The sequence below is a fragment of the Peromyscus leucopus genome, chromosome 4, assembly GCF_004664715.2.
Source record: "Peromyscus leucopus breed LL Stock chromosome 4, UCI_PerLeu_2.1, whole genome shotgun sequence".
In the NCBI taxonomy this organism is placed as follows: Eukaryota; Metazoa; Chordata; class Mammalia; order Rodentia; family Cricetidae; genus Peromyscus; species Peromyscus leucopus.
Window position 1 is genome coordinate 11,468,719 of NC_051066.1, and position 20,729 is coordinate 11,489,447.

Sequence of the window (20,729 nt, forward strand, 5' to 3'; positions counted from 1 at the left end):
CCCCAGACCCTGCGACCTACCCATTACTTAATTTGTGAGTTACGCCATTAAATAAATATCCTTTTAACTACGTGGAGTGGCCAAAATAATTTCTCCAATACAGGCAAATTTGGTTTTTGTCTTTAATGAATGATAAAATTAATATGTCTAGCAAAGGACTATCTTAAAATAATTTCTTTAAAATAGTTAATTTAAAATAATTTCTTTTACAACTTATTATCAATAAATGCTTGGTATGTATATCTGTTTTATGTGTCTATATACCTAGAGTTATATAAAATTTCTTGGGAGAAAAAGGGTCAAAACCAGAAAAAGCTTAAGAAGTCATGCCCTGCATTATTTGTGCAGATGATGTTAGAAAGAAATCTTTATGGTCCATTTTCAGTATGAGTTGAATTTAGGGTTCATCAGGGAATCACAGATAAGCAGGAGGCACAGGGTCCCTGTCTTCCCCTAGCTAGTAGGTAGCTCCCACCTGCCTGGAGGCATTTTAGTTTATCTCAGGGTTGAAAAGGAACAGTGTCTGCTCTGTGACCAACCCCTCAGAACCCAGGTACCAGGAAATGGATTGGGGGGGTGGGGTCAACCTGGTACCTGGGAAGTAGGAGTGGAGTATCAACCTATGGGAAAAACAGCGAAGGAATTTCTCACAATCAGGGACTATAAATACAACTCTTCTGCACCAGATTGGTGTATTGGCCATTTTGCTTTTCTCTGGACTGACATTTGACGTCACAAAGTGGAAGCGTAGCCTACTTTGTATTTGCCTCTCTGAGTACTTAGTACGTTCTCCTAGGAGACAAAGTTGCTGTCCATCATGTAGGAAAGACAGACAGATGCAGCCTTCAGAGTGAGTCTTCACATCCCCAGGTCTGTAAAGTGATAGGTGAGGTGGGGCTCAGATCTGCAATATTAGGGATGAAGTCTACAGAAAGAGGCAAAAACCTTGGAGGATTCCAGACATGATAAGATGGCCAGGGCACCAGAGGACAGTGAATGGAGACCATGGAAAGAATAGGTATAGGGGAGTTTGACTGCACAGGTGTGTGACACCCGATCCTGGACCACACAGACATCAACATGCAGATAGGTGAGTGACACCCACCTTTGGTCAGGCCAGACGTTGACAAAAGGCATGTGGTGTCCATGTCTTCATTTAAAACCTCTATATTCCACTGGCCTTTGGAATGATCTTCCAAAAGGCCTCTGTGCCCCACCCCAGGCCTATCCTCTATGCCAAGTCCATACTCATAGCCATGCTCCCCATCAAATGACTCCTTTGTCCCTTTGCTGTGACATGGAATCTCCAAAGACAGGACACAAGTGAAACGTTCCTCTTCGTACACTGAAAACCACGGAAAGCTGATGAACAAACTAAATATACAGAAGTGGCTCAAGGCACTGCCATGCTCTAGCTGTGCCTAGTGTGGCCTTCTGTGATGCGCCCATACTATGGGAGCTATCCCAACCACATGTAGTGGCTGCCAATCAACAGCATCCAAGGACCCGAACCCTGTCACCACCAAGGGCACTTGGAAGTAGGGCCTTCTCTGGTCAACCCTATCAATAAGACCTGGATCCTCACAGGCACCTGGTTGCAATGTCAGGAGAGACCCTGCACCTCAGGGTCTGCTGAAGCTCTCTCCAGAAGCTGTGGGATGAAACTGTGAGCTGTCTGAAGCCTCTGTGTCTCAGGGGTCTCGGGTTACTCCACAGTGAATCCAGACACAAAGGGGGTGGGCTTGTGGTGATATATTGTGTACCCTAATAAAATTTGCCTGAAGATCAGAGAACAGAACAAGCCACTAGATTAAACATAGAGGACAGGCAGTGGTGGCACATACCTCTAATCCTAGCACTTAGGAGGCAGAGATCCGTCTGGATCTCTGTGAGTTCAAAGCCACCCTGGACTACATGAGATTGACTCAGTCTAGGAGAGAAACAGAGCCAGGCAGTGGTGGCACACACCTTTAATCCCAGTATTTGGAAATCACAGGCCTTTAATCCCAGCACTTGAGATCTCATGCCTTTGCTTGGGAAGCACACACGCCATTAATCCCAGCACTAAGAAGGAAGTGATGGTTGGGTAGAGAAAGTGTGTGAGGAGACAGGAACTAAAGCTTTTCAACTGAAGAAATTGGCTAAAGGAGTCCTGGAGGTGAGACGTGGCAGTGGCTTGTTCCTTTGTCTCTCTGATCTTATAGCATTTGCCCCAAAATCTGGTTCCGGGTTTGTTTTTTATTTATTTTTATTTTTTATTAGAAGACCATTTTAGAATTCGAGTTACATGGGCTCCCATCTTGGAGAAGATTCTTTTTAGTAGCTTCGACCCTGAAAAGGTTCTCTGTGCATTGGCTTCCAGTTTGAAATGAACTTGAGGAAGTCCCAGAGGGCAATGGATTCTTGCACAGTTGAACATGTTGGCTCACAACATATGCCTGGGGACTAGATGTCTCCCAAACCGATGTGATTTCCACTCGTCAATCTGGAAAGAAGGGATGTGGCATGCCTTTGGGAGGACACATGTGTGGCTTCTGTTACGTGTTTACTCCTGGGATGTGGCTGGGGAGGGATGTCTTCCTGCCTAGGGCACAGAACAGACCTGGTACCTGACAGAAGTCCCATGTGAGTGGAGTGTGGCAGTGACAGATGCTTATGGCTCATGTTCGGGAAGTTAGGGGAGTAGAGAACAGATGGAAACCCGGGCCTTGCATTTCAAAGTGTGTTGGCTTCCACAGGCTGAGGGAAGGATGGGTCGAAGAGCTGAGCAGGGGCCTTCCAAGATAGAACTCACTGCAGCCAAGCTAGGGATCTAGCCTGGGTTCCTGCTGGGGGTGGGGCTAGCCTCACCCACCACATTGCGGCAGGGCAGGGAGGTTCCAATACCCCAAACAGTGTCCAGCTGTCCAGCCATTCAGAGAGAGTCAGCTGACCATTCCAATCCAAGTGTCTCACAGAGGCTTTGTTCCAAGTGGCGTGAAGGAAGGGACCATCACAGAGGCATGCCTGGTCAGAGCTCGAGTCCCTACCTGTTCTTTGAGTAAGATGAGGAGGAAGAGATGGAAAGAGGCGCCTCTGAAACTTGGCCCACATTGGAGCAGAGGAAATTGTGGCTTCAGTGGGACCCTGTGATCTTCCCTAGCCTTAGTGGATGAGCTCATGGCCCACGCCTCTGTGTTCACCACAACCAAGGGTCACTGGGAGAAGTCAGGAGAGTCACTGTTCACACAGCTTCCCAGTCCCTTAGATTGTTCTAGAACTTAACTCAGGAGGAGCGAGGCCTCAGGCTGGGGGCCTCCACCTGGGTGGTGGGAAGATAATGCTAAATCCAGTTAGAAGCCACTCACTCTATCAAGGTCTGGGACCAAGTGCAGGTTTATGGTCACCCTAGAATAGGCCCCAGTTGGTACCTGGACCTTCTATTCTCAGCCAGGAAGCTGCCCACTGTGGTCTGGAGGAGGCTCTGCACTCAAGAAAGTCTCTAGCCTGTAGGTGCAGTTCCCACACAGGTGAGCTGGGCCATCTTCCTGCCAGGTGCACTCCATGTGGGTCCAGGTCAAGGGATACTGCAAGACTTCATCACCGACTCCTCCAGACCCTGCTGGAGGCCCTTTCTGTGAATCCCATCTCTTAGAGATGGCCAGCTTTCCACCTGAGAAGTTCCTGAAGCCCCACCAGGGGCACCTCCCACCATGGGTCCCCAGAACTCCTATTCTCCCAGCCTGTGACAGTGTCACACTATTGGTGTCCCTTTCCTGAGCCTCTCACCGCAACCCACAAGATGTATTTGCTATCACCTGCTCCCACTCCAAGCCTGAATTCCAGCAGCTCAGCCACACTGGCCAAGTTCTGATTGGTGTGTCCCACAGAGCTTTTCTCAATTGGATATTTCAGTAGTGGATGCTGAGAAACTTGGTCCAGCCCTGCAAATCCTCAACTCTGGAGGCTTTGCTTTCTACACTTCAGGGCTGTTTTTCTCATGTGCTTTTTAAAGCAGGCAGGAGCAACTTGCCTTGAGGCCAGCATTTTCCTACCCAGGGCTTGGGTTATTGCCTCATCATTCACTTCCAAGCCTTGAAGCTATCAAGTTATCAAACAGCTATGAGACTCAATGTCCTGCCTGTGTGACTGTCAGCTTTAGTTTGCACAGAAGGGAGGTCTCCCCCCTCCCCCCTTACCAAGTCCTTTACAGTTCAGGGGTCATCAGGGCAGTGCTCCCAAATGACCCAGCCTGTGAATCACCTTGGCTGAAACAGATGCCTAGCCTGCCTTGCAGAGCATCTGTAGAGCAGAGTGGTGTACTGCCTGGGGGCTGTGAACCTTACTGAGATCCTGTGGCCTGGAGCTCTGTGATAGCAAACATCACTTGAGATGGCTCAAAGCAGCCAAACGTGCTTCCTGGAGTAATGGTACAAGTTCATGACAGTCTAGTGGGTATGACACCAGAACCTGCTGGGATGTTGCCGTGACTGGTGACATACATAAGGGAGCCACTCCTTCAGAGGCAGGAGGTACGTGTCCCATCTGCTGAAGGTGAACCACCTGTTCCCTCCTCCAGCCACAAGGAGCAAAGGAGTGTGATCTGATTATCTAGCTGCAAAGTGTCACCTGATGCATTTGGTGACACTTCCCCTCAGGGTGTCAAAAGCCCACAATGACAAGTAAGGCCTCTGAAGCCAGCACCAGCTACATCCTAATAGTCATTCATGGGTACAAAGCAGCCCACAGCAATGTGAGGTCACAGTCAGGTAACTATTTTCCATCCCTCCTAGACCTTCACCTTGCTCAAGTTCATAGTTCCTAATGTCGGGAACTGTGTATCAACAGAAGAATCAGGAGGTGGAGGGCCTGGCCAGGCAAAGAAGACAGCCAGTCAAGTCTCTGGGGTGTAAACAGTAAACTCCTTTATTGAGACACTGTTACAATGGTTCCTTTGTTACACAGTTTTAAAATATTTTAGAACACTTTTCCTGGGGAGAAGTTAAAATTTGAGGTTTCCCGTTAGACTGCTGGGAAATATACAATGTATCCTTTGGCCTGGGATTTTAAAGGACCCAAGGTCCCATAGTTTTTATCACAGCATTCTATTTACGTTTTTGTGTATATTTTCGCCAGCATTTGCCCAATTATACGTATATGGAGGGAGAGCACACACCAGAGAAAATGGAAACATAAAATGATGCCAGGAGCATTTCTGCAAATATAAGAAGTAATTTTATTGTAAAATATTGAAACTGAAGTGGACCGAGGAGAACAGGACACATTTTGGACTTCAATACAAATTGCAACTTGGAAGGGACTGACAGAACAGGACAGAGTGGAAGGATAAATCAGATGGGGCGAGAGGCAGAAACCGAATCACATGACCTACACAGAATCCACAGGGCATCACATGGCCATCTTCCAATATGGCTTTTCTCACGCAGAGTCATGCACAGCAGTCCCTGGCTCACATGGCATCCTGGCTTTCAGGAGGAATCTCCAGGCCAGGCTTTTCTTTGGCAAGAGTAAAACTTGTTTCTTCAGGAAACTTTGGGGATGCACGTTGGTGGCATTCATCAATCCTGGTCGCTCCTGGGTGCTTCGCTGTGGTTTCCTTCACTTTAGGGGTAGGGCGGGGACAGAGCACCAGAGTGTGATGGCTGGCTCCGGGGGCACCATAGCTTCCTCATGGTGGACTGACTCCCTGCGACTCACAGTCAGCCGTTCTTTTTCCTTGCTGGTCCTGGAGACCCCTGCACCTGGAAGGCAGCCCCTCCATCACACAGACCTTGGAGGAGGAGGGAGAGGGCAGCATGCAGAGGGATCCATACTGACCCCAGAACAGACACTGGCACTCAGGCCACCCCTCTGGTGGAATCCAAACAGCAGCCCTGGAGCCACAAAGTCCATTGCACATCTCTGTCCACCCGCTGCTCACAAGGCAGTCTGGCTCTCAGCGTGAGCACCCAGTGGCTTTCCATCCCATCCTTAGCACGCACACAGAAATTAGCACCACAAACACGCAGCAACTGAACACAATCATGGATACGTTATGTACCATGTAGGAAGTCTTTGTTTTGAGCAAGCGTTTTTCAAATGAAGTAAGCAGAACACAGAGGGGCGTCGGGCTTCAGGAAGGACTCCCCACTATCATGAGCATGGGGTGCCTGCAGGGAAGAAAGATCTCTGGCACCAATCCGATCTTTAGGTCCTTGGCAAAATCTCAGAATGTGGAGAAATGGCCTGGATAAAGGAAGGTGGGGGGAGGCATGGCAGGCACCCTAATGCTGCCTCTAGAACACATAGCACCACAGGAGACAAGTGTAAAAAAAAATCAGCACCAATGTTCATAGTTATTTATCATTTACAGAACACGTGGTTCTCCAGCCCTGGACACTGTCCCATCAGCCTCTGCAGGAAGGAACATGGAAAAAGGAAGCAATCAGGATTAATTTAAGCCTGTGTTTTAATCTGAGTGCATGTAGGAAAGGCAAGATCTCAAATGCCTTTTTTCCCCTCCCCATAAAAAATTATTCAGAGCTAATCAAAAAGAGAAAAATAATTAAAAGTCTGGAAAGGGGCCCAGGCACCTGCAGTGGTAACATAGCTTCTTGCTGACTGAGCAAATTTCCAATTTATTGCACGTTCTGGGGGTGGGGGGAGTGAGGAGATGCCCTCTACGGAGAGCCAGATTGCAAGCCCGAGCTGGTGCCCCATCCCAGCTGCCCGCTCTCCCCATGGGCCTGAGGCTGAGTTTCCATGCAAGATTGAAAGCCAGACACACTTAACATTTATAACAATACAATACAAATATTTACTTAAAACTCTCACAAAAACATAAGCACCTTTAATCCATCGGAAAGGCACGTGTGGAATGACATTTGGCCTCTGAGTGGATGTGTTGAGGGTTATTTAAAAAAAAGAAGAAGAAGAAGGCTTTGGCGACCTTTACAAGACCACCTCAGAACATCTTTTGAAGGTCAAGGGAAATACATATCTTCAAGTCGAATTTTTTTTTAAAGTGATTTCCAAATACTGCCCCAAATGTTAGCCCCTGACTCCCGGCTAACAGTCCATGAACACCTTTGATGAACCTGTCAGGAGAGCTGGGGACCAGGGCCTGCAGTGTGGCAAGAGGCTGTGGTGTGGCTAGGTCATGTGATTCGGCTCCGTGGGGACATGGCTTTCTCTTTGTTCTCTCTGGGTGTGGGGTCCAATGCCACGGAGGGTCCGAGGCACAGATGAGTCAGGCAGGCAGGGGTGAGAAATGTTCACTGTCCAGGATGGGCCGTGCACAGGACACCCACGAGTGGGGTGCTGAGGTCACGAGGTTGCTCTGGAGACCAGTGGGCTCAGCAGCTCCTAACCCAGGAAGCAAGCTGGCCCCACTTCAAATCCAAATTTCTGTGAGGCTTCACCAAAGTCGTTGAACATGATGTCCACGATGGGGACTTGCTCCACTTTGGGTGTGTCAATCTCCAGCACCGTTTTCTGGTAGCCTTTCTTGGTCTAGGAACAGGGAAGAAGGCAAAGGCAGTTAAAGCCGGGGGCCTCTTGGGGAGGTTAAGGTGTTTAGGTCACCTGCCATCCCTGACCCAGGTCCCCCTCTGTCCCAAGGCCCTACCAGCTCCTAAGCCACCAAGAGAGCAAGTTGGAGGAAACATGGCCGAGCAAAGAGGCAATGGGACTTCTCATAAGACTTCACACAAGAGAGGCAGGAGGCAATCTGCTGCCATTCCAGCCCCCTCCACAGGTGTGGGCAGGCAAAGGATCCTTCCATACTACCTGTTCCAGAGTGAACTGTGTAAACTGAGGCACAGAAGGGTGCAGTTCCTGAGCAGTCTGTTAGAGAAGCTAGTGTCCCTCTTGTGTTCAGACTAACACTCTTGGGGAAAGGAGGATAAAGCTCTCTTAGGAAAAGCAGGCTGAGCCTCAGCCAGGTGGGGGAAGTTGCCAGCAGAGACAGCCCTCTCAGCCCAGAATATAGGGAGGAAGACATGAGTACTTCTGTCCTCAATACCAAGCAAGCTTAACTTCAGGTGTTGAGAACATTTATCATGGAGGCATTATCACGGAGGACAATCTGGTCCTGCCATCCTGTCAGCTTCCTTCAGTGGTCCCCAACATCCGCCTCTCCACTATGAATCTTGGGTTACCCACCAGCCATCTGTCCTGAGTCAGGGCTCGCATACGTTGGATGTAGACTGCATTCACACGAAACTGTCTGACCTGGGAAGGCTTTCCCTCTGCTGCCTAACCCCTGGAGAAATCACGAGGAAAAAGGAGATGGACAGCAAGCGTCTCCTTTGTGGGTGCAACATGCCAGGGTACTGGCCCGCAGAGGGTCCTCTACTAACCCTGGGTCAGTCCTGAATCTCCCATGTTTGGTGCCCAGCTGCAGGGCCTTACTCTCCCTGGGTATAAACTGAGTGGGTACCCCAAGTCCAAATAGGAGCCCTATTGCTCCAGGTGATCGTGGGGGGCTGGGCTTTGGAAAGATGATTGGACCATGAGGAAGGATCCCTCATGAGTGAGATTGGTTCCCTTATGAAGGGACCCCAGAAAGACCCTTCTCCATCTTTGCCATGTGATAACATTGCAAGGTGACCATGCACGACCCGGGGGGGGGGGATGGTCTCAACCTTGGACTTCCTGCCTGAAGAACTGTGGGCAGTTCCTGTCGTTTATAAGCCACTTAGGCGATGGTCATTGGTGATCACAACCAAACCAACCCAAGCCGCCCTGAGCCATAGCTGCAGACTAAGCCACTCTCTCAGACTTCCGATCTGGGGCCCGAGCACACTGGTGAATTCTTCGTTTAAGACTGGGAAGCTTTGCAGGCTGAGATGTTACATACAACAGATAACACACTCTGCTGCTCGATGTCTCCAGCTGGAATGTGGAAGGCTCGCTGAGAGTGCAGGGGTGAGTGGGAAGGTGGGCTGCGCCCTCTCTACCTGGCATCAAAGTCCTGTCTTCACCGCTCTCAACTTCCACTCACCCAGACCCCACCCACCCACAGCTGTCCTGATAAGACACCTCTGTCTTGTGCTCAAAGCCAGGCTGGGGACACACCGTGGCCCAGGAGCAGATGAACACTGTAGGCTCCGCCCACCCAGACTGACTTGGGGTAGATTCAGAATCTGCAAAATTGTCTTAAATAGGAGTCTTGGGTGATTTTGTCATTTATAGTTTTCTGGCTGTCCCTTGAGAAACATTGAAAGAACTTGCCACCAGGAGCCCGGCACAGATACTGCTTGCTTAGAACATAGTTCAGTTTGAGGGCAGATCTGGCCAGGGATTTTCATGGTCATGCCTGGAACTTATCATGTGATGTATCTGGGGGCTAGAGAGATGGCACAGTGGTTAAAGTGTTTGCTATGCACATATGAAGAGAAGTTTGAACCCTCAGGAATACACACGAATGCGGCAGTCCACATGAAATTCCAGCTTTGGGAGACAGATGAGATCCCATAGCAAGCTAGCTAGCAAGACAAGCCCTATCAGTGAACTCTGCGTTTAACTGAGAGAGACTGTCCCAATGAATAAGATCCATGATTCCCAACAGAATCCAATGCTAGGCCTCTACATATGCACACACACACACACACACACACACACACACACACACATACACACACATACACACACACACACACACGTACATATACAAGTGCATGTGTACCCGTATATGTGTTTATACATGAAAAAAACATGCATACACACAAATATGTACAACACACACACACACACACACAATATAAAAGGAAAAAAATACAAGGACAGTGGCCCATGCCTTTAATCCCAACACTCAGGAGGCAGAGGCAGGTGAATTTCTGTGAGTTCCAGGCCAGCCTGGTCTATAGAGAGAGTTCCAGGACAGCCAGAGCTACACAAAAAATCCTGCCTCAAAAAAAAAAAAAAAAAAAAAAAAAAAAAAAAAAAAAAAAAAAAAAAGGAAGGGATATCTTCAGGGGCTGTATTTACATAGCCATGAAGCTAGCTGTGAGGTAGGTGAGACTCTCACCTCCTGGCCAGTGTGGGAGCTGCCCTACCATCTAGGCTGTTACCTTGATCTCTGCTCACAGACCCAGACTTGCATGAGGTCATCAGCCTGGCCTTTCCTGGGCTCTGGAAGGTGGTATAGTCTTGGAGAGCTATGTGAGGTCAGTGATGGGGTCTCTGTTTTTGTATACCAGTGAGTCATGAGCCTACAAGCTTACAGCAGACCCCATTCCCCCCCTTTACAGCATCAGCATGGAGTGAGTCTCTCTCCCACCCCAGGGGCCACCATGTGTGAAGCTGGCAGGCGATTTCACATGGATTTGTGGGGCCCCGTTGCTCCAATTATCAGAGCGCTTAGAGAGGGACGTATTTAAAGAAGAGACATAAATAACCATTGCCAGCTAGCAACGGCCCCCCAGGGGCACACAAAGCCGCACAAACAACGGGATTGATGTGGAGTGACTCCCGGGCCCTCCACAGGGCCGGTCGCTTGGCAGCCCCGTCAATCAGGCTACCCAGCCACACAATACCAGTGTTGGAATTCCAATTTCAGTGGCTGTGATTACAAAATGAATCAAGCCGGCCTCCCAAGGCTGGGCAGGCCTTGGCACCACTGGCCTGCATGTGGACGACAAAAACCTCCTGAAGGAGCCCTGCAATTGAACGAGAGGATTGTGACCTTTCAAATCGTGGCCGAACTTCTCGGGGGTTGGGGGGCAGAGAGCGTGTTGGCCACTCTAGTCAGCCTTGCATGCTGTTCCCCTCGGGTTGCCTTGTGCCTCCACAGCCCTGCCAGTCTGTTCCCTCTCCCTGAGTTCCCTCCCAGTACACAGAGCCAATTTTCCCCATCAGCGGGTTATTCTGTTCTGAGTCATTATTTCCCCCACCTTTTCCAAGGCAGGATCTTTTCTTTTCAGGAGTAAAAACAGGAGGAGGCTGCGTCTCCTGATATACTTCTGTTCTATACTTGCCTCTGCATCCAGAGAGGCTATGGATACCACAGCTCAGAATGATGTTCTGTGCTGCGACTAGAATGGCCCTCCCCAGCGGAGGTGGTCAGCCTGCCCCTGGAGGTGTGTAGAGAGCTCCCCAGTACAGTTGGCTCCCCCCACTCAGAAGTCCAGTCCTGGACTGTGGAAATGGTCAGTCAGTGGAGTGTTTGTCTAGCAAGCGTGAAGGTCAGAATCTGATCCCCAGAACACACATTTTAAAAGCTGGGTACGAGGGCTGGAGAGATGGCTCAGTGGCCAAGAGCACCTGTCACTCTTGCAGAGGACCTGGGTTCAATCTCAAACACCCACATGGTGGCTCACAACTATCCACGGCTCCGGTTCCGGGGGATTAAATGCTCTCTTCTGGCCTCTGTGGGCATCAGGCATGCAGGTGGTACATAGACATACATGTGAGCAAAACACTTACACACATAAAATAAAAATCAAATAAGTCCTTCCAATAAAAGCTGGGTATGGTGGCACATGCTGGCAGTCTTAGTGCTGGGGGTATGTCTGGGGGGAAGCTGCCAGATTCCTGGAGTTCACTAGCCAGCCAGCTTAACTTTCTTGACAAATTAAAGCCAGTGAGAGACCTCGTCACTCAAGAGGAGTAACCATCATTTGTGCCATCCACATGCACCCTCCCCCAACACTAATGCATACAAGTGCACACACACAAATATAGACACATGTTTCCATACACACAAAGGTGCCCAGTCCATGTTCTCACCCTGCCTAGAAAAGAGCTACTTAAATGGAAATTGTCTCTAAACTCCAAGGCAGACCTGAAAAGGTCAGCTACATTCTGATATGGCCAGGCTGGGGCATATTTAGCCCTCCCTGCATCCCCAACATACAGTTCAGGGAACAGAACACAGAAGGTACCCCACAAATTTGCACTAAGTGAGCAGTGCACCCAAGGGAGGGCACCCAAGGTGATATCGCGGGTACATGTGATACTCACAGCACAGCCATCCACCAGGGCGCGGATGTAGGGGTTGTTATCGTAAGACATCTCCTCATCGTTGGAGCCCAAGAAGCGGATAGCCTTGTCGTAGCTGCCTGTGGCGGCATCCTGCCAGGCCACTGACTGGTAGCAGTTATAGGTGATGTTCTGGTGGGCAGAGGCACTCAGCAGCCGCAGGAAGGTCATTTGTACCACGCCCACAGGGTTGCCTTCAGCATCCACGTAGGAGAGCTGGGGGGAGGGGTGGGTACAGCAAGAGGATCAGCAGACTAGAGACACAGCAATGGCCACAGAGTTGCCCACATCCACAGGGCTTCACCCAAGCCCATCTCCCTGAGGCTGCTGCCTGGAAGCTTCCGTTTTCCTTGCCCCTGAGGAGCTCTGGGAACAGGAGCCAAGTGAAAACACACCTGTGTTCTCCAGGCACTGACAGTCCTGCTTCTTACCCTTCATCCAGCAGCCCTGCTCTCCAGGTTCAGTGCCTGCACTACTTCCTTCAATAAGCCTCTCTGGGTCCTGTTTTCCTGCATTTGGCCCTCTTTTCTGTCTCCAGCTTCCGGGCCACTTCTGAGGAGCCAACCATCTCCTCCCAACTTGGCAGGGTCTGCCAGGCTCGATGGCACTGAATGAACATGTTCCTTCATGTTCCTTCATGAAGACCTGTCCTCTCATCTACGGGACACAGAAGGCTCTACACTCCCATCAGTGAGTCAGGACATTAGGAGCAAGAGGCCAGGTCTCACTTCCTGGGACAAGACACATGGGAATAAGGCCTGGGAGTAGAAAAGGCTCCTGGGGTCCTGGTGACCCTGCCCTTCGCTGTCCCGGCAGGTGTTGAGTGTTTTATCTGACCCTGAGCCTTGACAGAGTTTCTTCTCTCTGCTGGATGCATGGCCCACAGGCAGGAGATGCTACAACTGTCACAGTCGGTCACAGCCCTGTCACTGCCCTTCACTGTCCCCTGAGGCTGTGTGCACCAGCCTCCCTCTACACCAGCTCAGGTCCCGTGTTCTGGTGCCTATCTGTCACCTTCCTTGGACCACGTATGTCACAGGCACAGGAGCTCAGCATGTTGTCCCTGTCACTGTGCTGAGCAAAAGAAGGGCTCTTGTGGACGGATGGGAGGCAGCCTTGGGAGTGTTCAGGATGCACAAGGCCCCACTTGGCAATCTGCTAGACGCAAGAGCTAGAATGGCCAAGAGACCTTGGGGAATGGCACGGCCTGGATGGGTGATGGACCAGCCTGAGTAGGATCTTAGCTGTGTGGGAATTTGAGTGACCAGATGTACTAGCAGGATTCTGAGATAGCAAACAGGCGATCCCACTGACCACTGGCTATAGCAAACAAGAAACAAATCTCTGGAGAGAGGACCCCTCACTGGAAGGCACCACTCTCCACAGCCAACTAGGGCCAGCATCAGAGAAAGAGAAGGCCACTTGGTAAGTGGCTTCCACGGTGTCACCAGTATCTCAAGCCACTCTGCTCTGCTAGCGCAGGCTGGCATGGGCATCCCAAGAGGAGAGTCTCATTTTCAACATCTCTTTTGCAGAGAGTTTTCTGAGACATCAGCATTTCAGGGGTGCTAAACTCTTAGCCGTGGGACAAGACACCGCCTCCCCAGCCTGGGTGTGACTGGAGGCCTCTCTCCAGGCAGACTAGCAGGGCTCAGCAGGGCAGTTCCTGTAATGACATTTTCATCAAGGAAAAGAGGCTGCCGGAGGTCCGAGTCTCACTCTGATAAGCCCATCTCCAGTCAGCCGCGGCTCTAACACTGTTCTGTGTTAGCCGCTCCAAAGGGCATGTGGGCACCGAAGGAACGCTGGGGCAATACTGGGGGCACAGGGCATGATGACTAAGAACAGTGACCACTTTAGAACCCACGTTTTCAGTAGTAATAGGAGGAAAGAATGGGTGGTAGAGCCAGGCCCAGGACCCTGCTCCTTCCCGCCATGGCGGCAGGACACCGCAGGTTCCCAAGCTATCAGCAAACTTCACCCCCTGGGAGACAGCTGGAGAAAAACCAGTCAGACTCTGCAGAGGAAAATGCATACCAACCGTCGGTCTGGGCATCTGGCGCTCCTGGAAGGTCACGTGACTGACTCGAGAAAGGACATATGCCACAGCAGAGGCAGGGTTGGCACCAGACACAGAAGGACCCGAAGCTCCAGTACTATGCCAGGTTGGAGTCTTCAGGTAGCCCTGCCCTAGGGGATTCCCGGCCATCTTAGGCAGCTCAGAGACTGGCTCCCCCGCCCCCCCAGTTACCATGGTTGCTACTGGGAGCTGGGAATGAGGCAGTGGAGCCTGGAGGCAGGCTGGTTTGCCCTGGACGGTCCCTGCACCTCTGTCCCCGGCAGCCAACTCAGGATAAAGGTGAGAGGGGGCTGCCTAGACATCGGTATCCTATGATCATTTGCTCCTTTAACAAGGACAGTGGCTGGGGTGGGCACCCCCGGGGGACCTGGACTATACCAGGTGGAAGTCATTTTGGAAGGGGAGAAGCCAGCCCAAGGTCAGGCAGACAGGACCCAGTGGATCTCAGCCCTGGGCAGTTTCACTCCCACAGCCCTTCTTGCCCAGGTCTCCTGTCACTGCTCACCAGGCTTCCCTCCCCACAGGTCCTTCTGTGTACCAGTGGTCCTCCTCCGAAGAAAGCAAAGGAAGCAGAGGAAACAACAGATGAGGATGCCCAGCTCCCAACAAGGGAAGAGAAGGCTGTGGGGGCTGAAGTCAGAAGAGCACAGGCCTGCAGTTTCTGTGTACAGGCTGAGCTCCTCAGGACCCTGACAGAGCCTGGCATGCCTCCAGGCCAAGGGATGACAGAGAGGTAGGTGGGGCAGGATGATCCCGGAAGCTACTTAGTGCTCAGAAATACATGGCTGTGTGTTCACGAAAGGCTGAGGCTGGTGCAGCGCTGAAAGGCAGTGGAAGCCCAAAATGGGGCTTGTGTGAGCAAGGACCCATAGGGTGAGGCCCCCGAGATTCAAGAGGGGAGTCAGAAGAAGGTGTGGGCTCTACTCGGGACCCGGAACCTGGAGTCTGGCAGAATGTCACAGAGCTTTGAGCTGACTCCAGGAAAGGCTCAGGGTGCTTAGGGGAGGGAACATATCCTGCTTTGAGTGGGAGAGCACTGGTCTCACAGCAGTGCATCAAAGTAGTTCCTGGCTTCCATGCTGGCCACAGAGCCTTCTGGTTGATGTTTTAAGGTCTCTTCACCTCCGAGGTGATTGGGTTCTGAGATACACCTCCCGTAAGTTAAACACAGACTAATGTATGTCGGGTGCAACTGGGGACTGCGAGGTTACTAGCAGCCAGGGCCTGTAGGCCCTGCACAGCCCAGGAAGAGGGTGTGAACGGCAGCAGCCTGGAGGACCCCTCCGTGGGCCACCTCGTCTGCTGTGCCCGTGGACTTATGCACATCTCTGCCCTGTGGCGCGTCATCCAGGTTGTGCCACCTGTAAGCGGCCTGCGGCTTTACTGGAGCGCCTACCTCCAGCTGTGGATGCCCCGAATCTCAGCGGGAAGCTACCCACCTACTTCCAGCATGGAAGGAACTCTGACCTGGGTGAAAGAAGAGGCAAGAGGAAGGGACACCACACCGGTCGGACCTTGCTGTCAGGCATGTGGAGCCGTTTTGGCCTAAAGGGCGGTAGCAGGTGTGGCCCCAGCTGCGACCAGTCCCATGCAGCCCCCAGAGCCAGGCCCAGCGGCAAGCAGGCAGCGTGAGGCGGCCACTTACCAGGGAACCCCGTTTGTACTGACTATACCAGGTGGAAGGCTGCTCTTTGGGCCAGCGGGCCATTTTACTCTGCAAGATAGGAGATGGCGGGTTTAAAGAGACATCGGCAAAGGACGTGCGGCCACCTTACCAGTTTCCCACGCTTGAATTCACTGAACCAGGAACCTGGGTTCTCTTTGGGCCAAGAAGTGATTCTGGCCTACATATCCGGCAGGGATGGTGGGGAGGGGGAGAGAAACAGAAAACGAAAGGGTTACTTCTGCCTCTGCAGACAGATCTTCCCAGCTTTCCCAGCCCCATGTCTTGCCAAGGTGTCTACGCCTCCCTAAGAGCGGAGGCCTTACCACAGTGACGTGGGGTGACAGCAGCCCTGGAGCTCTACAGTGGCCAAGCACAGGTCCTGGCCAAGTCACGCCAGGGCTACAGACTGCACCTATCAGCCTGTGTGCACCAGGGCGTCAAGTGTCGACCAATGCAGGAGTCTCGTGTCAGTGACGGGAAAGTTGCAGCCAGCATGACCGCTGGGCTAGCAATGTGTGGGCATCTCATCCCACTCTCAATCTTGAGACGCAATGGCTATGGACTTTCAGCTGCCACCTGCCTCCACAGCAACACGGACAGCCCCTCTGTGTATGTGGTGCATGGAGATAGATAGATAGATAGATAGATAGATAGATAGATAGATAGATAGATAGATAGATAGATAGATGATAGATAGATATGTGCGTGTATATATATATATGTATATACATATATGTGTATACACACACATATATATACACACAGTATGTGTGTATATGTGCATAAGTGTGTATGCATGATATGTGTGTGTGCCTAAGGTACATGGGTATGGTGTGAGTCGAGTACATAACCATATGGGAAGCTCCCTCTATGCTGGCTGGCTGCAAGCCATGGGAAAAGCAGGCTGAGACGGAGCCAGAAGCTTCCTCCCTCCTGGTTGACTTCCTTAGTGCTAGAAGATACTAAGTAGGTTGCTGGAGGGATGTTATGGGTCCTGCGTGCTATGCTGCCAACAAGCCAGACAAGATGTATACACTGGTGCCATAAGCGATACAACTGTTATGGTGTAACCAGCTGAGGTTCAATAGGTTTAAGGCCCACTTCACAGAAGGGAACTCACATCCGGACTGTAAGCCAGGGACAAAGCCCATGGGTGGGGAGATGACAGGCTCTAGAGGGGAGGCCACTGCTCTTGCTTTGTGAATGGATGTGATGATCCTGTCAAGTTGCCTCCTAATCACTGGTGTTTATTCCTACACAGATGACAGAGACTTCTTTTCACGACCAACTGTCTCAGCTGGTCATGAAAAGAAGTTTATTTATTTATTTATTTATTTATTTTGCAACAGGACGTGAATTGAAGAGGCTCAAAACTAGTCACAGAGACTATGAGACTGTTGCTGTGGCATGGTGACCCTTTATGAAGGAAAATCATCAAACATCTTCATCACACTCTCTAGGGCTCATGAAAAGAAATATCACAGAAGAAGGTGTAGAAACAATGCTAGAGCCAGAAGAAGGGCTGAAGTGTTTGTTGTGTAGCTATATCCTCCAAATGGAAACATCTTTTCCTAGAGCTAAGCTTACTAAGGCTCAGAAAGTAAAGACAACTCACAAGTCTCAGCAACCTCCTCAGAGTTACAGGATACACAAGGCAACCCTTAAAAGGCTATAAAAGCAATGAGACGAAGAGGTTCTCTGACTACCCAAGCTGTCTGCCAGTCACGGAACTCCAATGATACAACTTTTGTGAATTGTAGGCCTGGTGCAGTGGTCTCTTCAGTGAGACAGTTGCCTTTGAGTCACTCAAACCCCTGTAAGTAACCCCAATAAACTCACAGCTTCACTCAGCTAGACCTGGGTGAAATCACTTTTTGTTCTTTGCTCTGTTGTTGATGCCCCCTTATCTGAGGTGAAAAGGTGTTTGTCATTGTCTCCCCAGAAAAAGTCAAACAACAGAGGTGTGTGTGTGTGTGTGTGTGTGTGTGTGTGTGTGTGTGTGTGTGTGTGTGAAGGTCTTCACCGGGGACTTGTGATCTTTGGGGTCCTTGAAGCCATTAGGTAACATGCCATGACAAGGGAACAAAGGCTGCCTCAAAGCCTCTTGTAATTTCAGGGCTCAGTTGACATCCTTCATCATGGACTTGTTTCTGTGCCTTCCTAGCGGAGTCTCACTTGGGTCTAGTGGGGGGCTGAGTCTCTGTAGGGTGAGGGTAGGAGATGGTGTCTCTGGACTGATTCACTGTAGGTGTGGAAAAAGAGTCCTCCAGAAAGCCTGGCCCAGATTGGGCTGAGCTGGTCCTTTAGAGACCCATGTCTGGGACCCGGGTCCAGATGTTAAGTTGGGGAGAAGCAGAGATGTGAGTCACTATTGATTGCCTCCCTTGAGCTGGCTGGGTGCGAGGACAGAACAGACTGCTGGGGAAATTAGGTGTCCTGTCTGCCTGACCCTCCAGAATCTTCCACCTTTCTCCATGGTGGTTTTCAGATCTCTCAGTCAAGGGCACACTCAAATTGTGTGGTTGCAGTTCCTTCTAAGTCAGGGACAGAGTGAGCAGGCTTCCACTAAGACTTCTGTTCAAACATGCTCCAGGCCCTGGAGCCCTGTGTCCCAGTACTACTAGGAGAGGGTCTCTTCCTCCTGGGCAGCCCTGGCCCGGACTGCAGTCCATACATGTGGAAGAAGCAAAGAGGCAAAGTGCAGGGTCTGTAAAGACTCTATCTGACATAGTCCTAGAGACAGCTTGGCCACCAGAGGCTGTGAGTAGAGGGCGCAGCACCAAGATGGGTGAGAAATGTCTTAGTTCAGTTCCATCCCCAGCTCTGACCAGATGGAGGGATACAGGACCCATAGAGTAGGTCTCGTGTCTCTGACCTCAGTGAAGCTCTGGCTTGTCTCTGGGAGTCTAGGAAATCAGGATGCAGGAGGGATGGATGGATGACAGAGCCTCTGAATCTCCTGCCCCTGCTCTGTTGCTGCAGCCACCAGCAGGGTGTGACCAGGGGCTAGCTGGCACTTACCACTTTTACGGTGTGGTTTAGAGAGAGAAAGGCAACCCCAAGGAGCCCTTATGCTCCCTCCAGCAGGAAGGAGCTCACTTCCCAGGTGCTAGGGTCACAAGGAAGTTGTGGTGTGGAACACACACACACACACACACACACACACACACACACACTTTGTGGCCTCTAGAAAATGGCATGGGAATCCCAGGCCAGATGGAGGGGACACTGAGGCTGAGGTCAGATATGGAAAAGGCTCATCCTCTTCCTGCCTGTCCTAGGCCAGAGTAGCCCTTTCTACAGACTCCCCAGCACATAATTTACACATGCATCATGTGCACACAAATTCCTACCTACAGGACTGAACTCCTGAAGGGCCACAGGGGTGACTAACTGGTACCCCACAAAATCTCTTTAGTCAGAACCTGGCTTTCTACCTGCAGATTCCTCACACATACCCCTGCTGGGCACCTGAGAGACCTGGAACAAATTCCACAAAAATAAGCTGGAGTCCCCAGGTTAGGCACACAGCAGCCTCCAGACATCTTGGGCTCTTCATCACACTTGCTCCTGAAGTTTTAGGTTGGTCTGGGCTGTGATGCTGCTGAGCCCCAATAATCCTACTGTGGGTGGCTGGAGGAACACTCAGGGCAGCCAGCCATTCTTCCACGTGCTACAACCGAGGTTGCACCTGCCTCCACGTACCTGAAGTACATCTTAGGACCACTTAAGAGCGACTTCCAGAAGAATGCTCTTGGTTCCGAAACTGACTGGCCTCTGGCTTTTAGCCTTAAAGCTGCATACACACAAGAAATACTGAAGCCCTGACCCAAGCGGAAGCGGGCGGTTGACACGGGTACTCACCCCCTCAGACTTCTTGTCGGGGAAGACACACGTGGACCCTCCGGCTGTGAAATTGCAGTAGACTTTGAAGGAGTCCCTGGAGCACCCTTGGTTGGGATCGACCCAGTATTCACCTGGATTTTAGAGGCAGGGAGGCAGATTCATGAGAATGGCTCCCCGGACAGTAGCAGAAGCCACTGTAACATTTCAGTCTAGCTGTTAAATGCACAGCCAGGGCCATAAAGCCACGGGCACAGCCTATCCTCTTCATCTCACAGCCCTTTCCTGTTCCTGTGGGAAGCATAAAGCGCAGCAGACAGCCCTGTTCACACAGCCGGGGCGTGCAGCACACTGTGAGTGTCTGCTGACCTTGACGGGTGGACCACAGAAAGACAAAGAATTCTCTGAAATGAGCCTGGAAATTCACAAGGGTGGAGTCAGGAGGAACTGGAATCAGACAGCCCTCGCATCCTGCAGGAGGAGCATCCCTGCTTCCCCATGGAAGACAAGCTGGTTTTGGTTTACTCTCGGTTTGAAGAGAGTGAGGCTCCACAGTTCTGTCAGTGTTCAAAACCCGCTTCCCCCAGTACGGCACATCCTGACAGCAAGCTGCCTTCTGGGCCAGCTAAGGGCGCCAGGCCAAATGCGTTTTATACACGGTCCATTTGCCACTCACAGGGAGTGTTTCTGCCCCCATTTTACAGATCAGGGGCAATGAGGCTGAGGGTAAGGCAGGAAAATGCCTGGTCAGCCTTGATGCTCGGCTCCCTGTCTGGCCTCCCCTGACCATGTAACCGCCTCTCTGATGTTTCCACAGATTAATAAGGGGTCCAGCCTAGTCATCCTCCCACGGTGGCGAGTGAGTGAGGAGGCCCTCCCTCACCGTCTGGGAAATCAGGATGGCAGAGCTGAAGGTCCTTGCAGGTGCGGGCGGGGTTCTGCTGCGTGCCCAGTGGCCGCTTCATCTGCTCAATCTCCTGCTTCAGGGAGTTGAGGGAGCCGAAGATCTCCTCCATGCCGTCGGCATAGTCCACATAGCTCTCCCCAGCCCCATCGTCCAGGAGCTGGCTGGCGTCGATGTTCCGCCGAGTCCTGGATGCCTGGATTGGCAGGGGCTGGATGACCTCACCTGGAGGGCCCTGGTGTGCAGAAGAGAGCAGCCATGGGTTGGTGGGGACA

General features: G+C 51.3%; 1 protein-coding gene across 2 annotated transcripts in view; it reads right to left on the reverse strand.

Annotated features, from left to right (window-relative positions):
• Positions 1 to 4,882: 4,882 nt before the first annotated feature.
• Col5a1 (collagen type V alpha 1 chain) overlaps positions 4,883 to 20,729 on the reverse strand; it is a 154,004-nt gene continuing 138,157 nt past the window's right edge. The window contains exons 62-66 of one of the 2 annotated variants that reach the window (XM_028883365.2): positions 20,434 to 20,689; positions 19,572 to 19,684; positions 15,687 to 15,755; positions 11,944 to 12,177; positions 4,883 to 7,491 (exon numbers count right to left, since the gene is read on the reverse strand). In XM_028883365.2, coding sequence (XP_028739198.1) covers positions 7,345 to 7,491; positions 11,944 to 12,177; positions 15,687 to 15,755; positions 19,572 to 19,684; positions 20,434 to 20,689 — 819 coding nt within the window. In that variant the 3' untranslated portion in view covers positions 4,883 to 7,344. Of the gene's footprint in view, positions 7,492 to 11,943; positions 12,178 to 15,686; positions 15,756 to 15,816; positions 15,886 to 19,571; positions 19,685 to 20,433; positions 20,690 to 20,729 lie in introns of both variants that reach the window. The other variant, XM_028883364.2, reaches the window with a different exon arrangement.